Source organism: Cucumis sativus, chromosome 7, assembly GCF_000004075.3.
Source record: "Cucumis sativus cultivar 9930 chromosome 7, Cucumber_9930_V3, whole genome shotgun sequence".
Classification (NCBI taxonomy): domain Eukaryota; kingdom Viridiplantae; phylum Streptophyta; class Magnoliopsida; order Cucurbitales; family Cucurbitaceae; genus Cucumis; species Cucumis sativus.
The window spans coordinates 9244846-9252705 of record NC_026661.2 but is presented as its reverse complement, the minus strand read 5'-3'; the positions used below and the strand labels follow the sequence as shown (position 1 = coordinate 9252705).

The 7860-nt window shown below is 39.2% G+C and overlaps 1 protein-coding gene across 1 annotated transcript; it reads left to right on the top strand.

The window, feature by feature from the left end:
• The first annotated feature begins 2342 nt into the window (after positions 1-2342).
• Positions 2343-2978, top strand: LOC116405247. The gene has a single exon (XM_031889209.1). It carries the CDS (start codon positions 2343-2345, stop codon positions 2976-2978), a length of 636 nt encoding a protein of 211 aa, XP_031745069.1.
• Positions 2979-7860: the final 4882 nt, after the last annotated feature.

Sequence of the window (7860 nt, the reverse complement as noted above, 5' to 3'; positions counted from 1 at the left end):
AGGAAGAAGGAGACAGTGGAGTCGTCGCGGCGTACGGGAGGAAGGAGAAGAGGCGCGACGGTTGCGGCTGGGGAGAAGGGGAAGGACGCACGGGGAGGAAGAAGGAAATAGGGAAAAGAAAGAAAAAGGAAAAAGAAAAGAAAAGGAAAAAAGAAAAAAAATTTAACCCTAACATTCTATGACAGTTAATAACTGTCACGAAAAGTGTTTTCCGAAAAATTCCGTCTTTTCTCGCCAAAAACGCTAAATTTTATATTTCGTGACAGTTTTTTTTTCTTCCATTCATTTTTTGAGATATATAACTGTCATTGTAGGGTAGTTTTCTTCTAGTGCCTGAGACCGTTTTTATTGGGTTTGGAGTTTCCTACCAACTCTCTACGCATTAAATAATGTGTCGAGAGTTCTCTCCAAACTTGCAGGCAATTTAAATAGCGCATCCGGAGATCTCTATTAACTCATGATGTTTTTCATACGATGTCGGGAGATAGCCTTTTAAAAAACCCACAACACATATCTGAAACTTTATCTCCCACATCTTCGAACTTCTAAGGCTCCCTCTCCATCTCTGCCTGCCATCCGTCTCTCTCTCTCGTCATCATGTGCCCCAACACCGCCGTGCGCCTCTCCCTCTACCAGCCACGATTAATTTATCTTAACTCTCTCCTAGGTTTGTTTTTTCCCTATCCACAATCCTTATTATATTTTTTAATTTCCTCTCCACAATCCTTATTACTTGGGTTTTGATTGCAATGTTCATATGTTCATATTTTTGTAAGTTTAGAACTGAGGAGTTTTCCATGTTTGTAGAGGCTACAAGGATTAGGGAGAAATATCGTGATAGAATTCTGGTAATAATTTAATGTTTCTTTAGTTAATTGCTTTTCTTTTTCCTTTTATATTTAATGTTTTTTGAACCGAATTGGGAATTTATTTGTTATGGAAAATGTATCTATTCTTCTTGAACAATATGCAATCAAATGCGGTAAGAAAAACCAGCTTTTTGGAAAATATGTTCATGAAATATTCATATATATATAAATGTTCATGCCGCACTTTGTTACAACGCAAGGCGTCGTTGCACCAAACCCAACTTTGTGATGTTGTGTGCTGGGCTACACTATGCAATTTTTTGTCTTTTTGAGTTTGTGCATTGGGCCAGAATTGACCTAACACTTCAGCATTGGCATCAATTTTGCAACTTGAGATTTTTTTTTTTCATATTTTCTTGGAGATTTGACTTGGTGTTGTTGGAAGCGTGTGATGAACACTCCAAATAGATCATTACCGAATAGAGTATTTGAGAAGAAATAAAAATAAACTTTATTGGAATAATTTAACTTTTTTTGTGTGTATTATACCTCACACTGGAATGATTTAGATTTAGAAATAGGATTGTCATGAGCATAACTCATACTACAAATTAACACAACAGTTTAAAACCTACACTTAATGAATATGAAACTCTTACTAAATTAACTCAAGCTTGGATTCTATAGATGAAGAATAAAATAACCCAAAGTCAAGCGTACCTTTGAGGTAACGAAAAATTCTCTTTGCCACTTTCAAATGAGTAGTTGTAGGAGATTCCATAAATCGACTCACCTATTAAATGCTGCAAAAAAAACACTTGGTCATGGTGTAAGTAAAATATCTCAAACTCCCAACTAAACTTTTGAAATATGGAGGATCATGTGGCTATTAATTTGCCACGATCTTCCTAAATAGGTGGAAGAATTAAATTATTTTTCTATTTATTGTTTTTGGTTATTTGTTTTTTAATCATGTCCAAAGTTTTAGCAAGCACTAAGTTAGTGGGTTACTAATTTTGCTTCTTTTTAGACTATAAATATTAGTCCATCAAATTGAATAAAGGTAAGAAGTTTCATTTAATTTTCTCTCCCTCTTGGCAATATATCTTACAAAGTATTTATCTTTGCTTTCTTCAAGAAGAGTGCGTGAGATTTTACAGATTTTTTGTTGTAAAACCAACATTTGGTATCAGAGCAGGTTGTCTTCTCATCGCATATTCCAACAAAGATGACAAGCACCTCGCAGCAAACAAAGGAGAATGGCGGAATGCCAATTCTCTACCCGATGTTAACTCCACACAACTACACGGTGTGGACGATAAAGGCAGAAGCAATCCTCGATGCCCAAGGAGTTTGGGAAGCAATAGAGCCAGCGAGAGGAGCCGAAGTGGATGTGAAGAAAGACAAGAAGGCGTGTGCATACATTCTCCAATGCATCCCGGAAGATGTGCTTCTACAAATTGCTAAGAAGAAGACCGCAAAGGAAATATGGGATAGTCTCAAGACAAGGTACTTGGGCAGTGAGCGGTGAAGATGGCGAGAGTTCAAACCTTGAAGCGTGAGTTTAATGTTCTTCGAATGAAGGAAACCGAGATGATCGATGAGTTTGCAGGAAAAATCAGCGGATTAGCAAGCAAGTTCACCACCCTCGGAGTTGCACTTAAGGATTCATCATTGGTCAAGAAGCTCCTCGATTCCGTACCCGACAAATATCTTCCCATTGTCGCCGGAATTGAGCAATTTCAAGATCTCGAAACCATGCCATTTGAAGAAGCAATTGGACGGATGAAGGCGTACGAGGAACGAACAACACGACTTCGAGAAAACAATAACAACACCGATGGACAACTCCTACTTACCCATGCCGAATGGAAAGCTAGACAAAAAGGACATAGTGGTGACAACTCCTCAATGACCAAAGGGCGCGAATTTGGTGGTACCGATCGAGGAAGATGGCGAGGACGTGGTCGTGGCACTGAGCGTCAAAATAGTGCGGGAGGCACTAGCAACACTGGAAATGGCACTCGTGATAAAAGTCATATTAAGTGTTTCACTTGCAACAAGATGGGACATTACGCGTCGGAATGTCGTGGAAAAGGTCGTGACGAGGAAGCTCATCTAACTTGTGCCGCCGAAGAAGAACCAACTTTGATGATGGCCATGTCCTAGGAGGGGACACGCACTATATGTGATCAGGAGGATGCCATACTACTCAGCAAAGAGCGGTTGTTGCCAGAGATATATTGCAACAACAAGAATGGAGAAAATAATGATGTTTGGTATCTAGACAACGGTGCTAGTAACCACATGGCTGGCCATCGTAAGAAGTTCCAAGAATTAGATGAAAGCTTCACTCGGAGGGTGAAGTTTGGCGATCAACCATTCAGATCATGGGAAAAGGAACAGTCATGTTCGAGTGCAAGAACGGTGATCAGAAGGCTCTCCAAAAGGTGTATTACATTCCAAAATTATGTAGTAACATCATACGCTTCAGACAAATGATAGAAAACGAAAATAAGGTGCAAATGATAGAAGATATCATGAAAGTGTGTGATAGGAGTGGGAAGCTTTTGATGTCGGTGAAGCGAACTCAAAATCGTTTGTACAAGATAACTTTGAAGACACTCAAGCAAGTCTGCCTTCTGACAAGCCTAGAAGATCCAACATGGTTATGGCACGTGAGACTTGGCCATGTAAATTTTCATGACTTGAAGCTTATGGGGGAGAAGAAATTGGTAGTTGGAGTACCACTAGTGAAGCGTGCGTGATTACCAAACAAGCCAGATTGCCCTTCCCCCCGTCAATCAACATATAGAGCAGAGAAGCCATTAGAACTCCTCCATGCTGATATATGCGGACCGATTTCACCATGTACTCTTGCTGGAAACAAGTATTTTCTGTTGATCGTTGACAATTCCACAAGATGGATGTGGCTGTATATGTTGGAGGCAAAAAGTGACGCATTTGAAGCATTCAAGAAATTCAAATTCTTAATGGAGAACAAGACGGAGTACAAGATCAGACGCTTTAGACGGATCGAGGTGGTGAGTTCTTATCTGCAAAGCTCACTCAATTTTGCAAAAAAAAAAAGGAATCGAACGACACCTCACCGCTCCATATTCACCACAACAAAATGGCATTGTAGAGTGTCGTAACCGCACCGTAATGGCGATGACGAGATCACTCCTCAAAAGCATGCATGTGCCTGCAAAACTTTGGGAAGAGGCAGTGAGACACGCGGTTTATTTGTTAAACCGTCTTCCAACGAAGGCCCTTGGAGAACGCACACCATTTGAAGCTTGGATGGGGAGAAAGCCACATCTTGCACACTTAAGAGTCTTTGGTTGTGTGGCATATGTAAAGAACACAACCCCTCACCTCAAGAAACTCGACGATCGAAGCTCACCAATGGTATATTTTGGTGTCGAAGAAGGATGCAAAGCCCATCGCTTATATGACCCAGGCAGTGGAAAACTACAAATTAGTAGAGATGTTCTTTTTCAAGAGAATCCTGAATGGGCTTGGAACGAAGTTGTTAGTGACGGTAAGGAGATTATAGAGTTTCAGGTGATGGACCAATTTTATTCTGACGAGTTCGATAACTTGGAGGATGCAGAAACTGGGGTTGAAAATGCCTTACCACATGCAACTGAGATACCTGCGATTGGAGAGACCAGTCCATCTCCTCCGTCGACGAACACACCGGTTCGTCTAAGATCTCTCAGTGACATCTACGCCAACACAGAGGAAGTTGTAGGTGGTGATGAACAAGAGAATGAGGTGATGATGGTAGTGTCTGAAGAACCGACTTGTTACCAAGAAGCTGTTACAGAGGGTCGCTGGTACGAAGCAATGAAGAACGAATTAAAATCCATTGAGAAAAACAACACATGGAGTCTGACCGAGCTTCCACTAGGATACAAACCCATTGGTCTAAAATGGGTGTTCAAATTGAAGAAAGACCCTAATGGAGAAGTTGTCAAGCACAAAGCAAGATTGGTTGCTAAAGGCTATGTACAAAGACAAGGCATTGACTTTGAAGAAGTTTTTGCACCGGTTGCAAGACTTAACACCATTCGAGTCATTCTTGCACTCGCTGCAAACCAAAGTTGGGAGGTACACCATCTAGATGTGAAGTCGGCATTTCTCAATGGAGAATTGGAAGAGGAAGTATATGTTACTCAACCGGAGGGTTTTGAGGTTCCAAATGAAAAACACAAGGTGTATAGATTGTCAAATGCTCTTTACGGATTGAGGCAAGCTCCACAAGCTTGGAACATTCGACTTGATAGGAGTCTCAAAGATCTTGGTTTTAGAAAATGCACTCAAGAGCAAGCAATCTACACAAGAAGAGAAAAAGAGGAATGTGTTCTTGTTGGAGTGTATGTTGACGATCTCATTGTAACAGGAAGTAGCATTGAAAAGGTCAATAAGTTCAAGCAATAAATGAAGGCAAAATTTGAAATGGGCGACTTAGACCTTCTCTCTTACTACTTAGGAATTGAAGTTGAACAACAGAAGGGTCGAATCCTGCTCAAACAACCAACTTATGCCAAAAGAATTTTGTCCTAGTTTGGAATGGCTGATTGCAATGCCACAAAATACCCGATGGAACCCAAGGCACAACTTCACAAAGACACGAAGAAGCACCAATTGATGCTACGGAGTACAGAAGCATCGTTGGTTGTCTTAGATACTTACTGAACACAAGGCCAGATCTTTCATATGCTGTTGGGATGGCGAGTAGGTATATGGAAAGGCCTACAACCATGCATTACAAGGTGGTCAAGCAAATACTTAGGTATTTGAGAGGGACGATTCATTTTGGGCTCACTTATACGAAAGGTCCCAGAGAATTCAATATATTCGGTTACTCTGACAGTGATTTAGCCGGTGATCTCGATGGGAGGAAAAGCACAAGTGGAATGACATTCTACTTAAACGAAAGCTTGGTTTCATGGAATTCGCAAAAGCAAAAGACGGTGGCACTCTCATCTTGCGAAGTCGAGTTCATTGCAACCACTACCGCAGCTTGCCAAGCATTGTGGTTAAGATGCCTTGTTAGCGAGATAGTCGGAATGGAGCCAAGGCCAGTAACATTATTTGTGGACAACAAATCCGCGATAGCTCTCATGAAGAATCCCGTATTTCATGGTCGCAACAAGCACATAGATACATGTTTTCATTTCATTCGAGAGTGTGTCAAGAATGGACAAATTATCGTTGAATTTGTCAACACTGGAGAACAACGAGCCGATGTCCTGACTAAAGCATTGACGAGAGTAAAGTTAGCTGCTATGCGTCAACTACTTGGTGTTCGTAACTTAGAACCATGTCAGAATTAGGGGGGTAGTGTGGGCTATTAATTTGCCATGATCTTCCTAAATAGGTGGAAGAATTAAGTTATTTTTGTATTTATTGTTTTTGGTTATTTGATTTTTAATCATGTCCAAAGTTTTAGCAAGCACTAAGTTAGTGGGTTACTAATTTGTGCTTCTTTTTAGACTATAAATATTAGTCCATCAAATTGAATAAAGATAAGAAGTTCCATTTAATTTTCTCTCCCTCTTGGCAATATATCTTACAAAGTATTTATCTTTGCTTTCTTCAAGAAGAGTGCGTGAGATTTTACAGATTCTTTGTTGTAAAACCAACAGATCAACATCTCCTTCTTCATATTTAGACAATTTGGTCCCAGTTTCAATCAGAGTGGTGACAGACTTGGAATTGATCATATTGAACTTCTCTAGAATTTCTCTAGTATATCATTATTGAGAGATGAAAATACCTTTCTCTGATTGCTTCACCTTAATGCCAAGATAATATGACATCAACCCTTATCTGTCATTTTAAATTCTTGGGTCATCTCCTTCTTGAGATCTTCAAACATACTTACATGATTTCCTGTAAAAATTTAGTCATCCACATACAAACAAACCACCAAAGTATCTCTATGACCATTAGTCTTAATATAAAGAGAATGTTCATAAGGGCACCTCAAATACCCATTATCAAGAAAATATTTGTTGATTCTGCTATTCCACATTCTTGGTGCTTGTTTCAATTCGTATAATGTCTTCTTCCATTTTAGAACTTTATCCTTTTGGCCTTTCACATAATAACCAAGAGGTTGTTCTAAGTAAACTTCTTCTTCTAGATATCCATTCAAAAATACTGATTTGACATCCATCTGAAAGATCTTTCAATTATTTTGAGGAGCAAGAGCAATTAACAACCTTATGGTTTCTAAAACGAGCAACATGAGCAAACACTTCACGTAACAATGCCTTTTCTTTGAGAATATTTTTTTGCAACTAATCTTGTTTTGTATCTCTTCACTTCTCCTTTTTCATTTCTTTTTATCTTGAACACCCATTTGACATGACCTACTGCTTTCTTTCCATTTGGAAGAGTAGAAAGTTCCCAATTATCATTCTTTTTTATGACTTCTATCTCTTCATTCATAGCAATCTTCCATTTGTCATTTTGTGAAGCTTCTTCAAAATTCAAAGATTCACTGCGTCACCAAATAGATAAAAGAGAGTAAGGTTATTAAAACTTTGACTTAACTCTTCAGTTTCAACATATATATGTCTTGTAAACTTCTCATGCCACAAGGTCCTTCACTTGAACTTGCAGATAATGAAGATGTGTTTTGTTGTGGAGTGATTGACGATGTTGGTAGTGTTCATGAAGAAGCAATGTCACTAGGCCGCTTATCATGATCCTCGAGAAAAACCAAACATTTATAGTCTTTTGGTTCATCATTCCAATTCCATGATGCTTGTTTATCAAACACAACATCTCTGCTTACCATCGTCTTCTTTGTCACATAATTATAAAGCTTGTAGCGTTTTGAGCTTGCATCATAGCCAACAAAAACATGTTTCTCACTTTTATCATCAAGCTTACTATGCTTTTGATCAGGTATATGCACATAAGCCATACATCCAAATACTCTCCAATGAGCATTGGATGGTTTTCTTCCTATCCATGCTTGTTGAGGAGTTTTGTTTCATAAGCTTCTAGTAGGGGAATGATTTGACAAGTA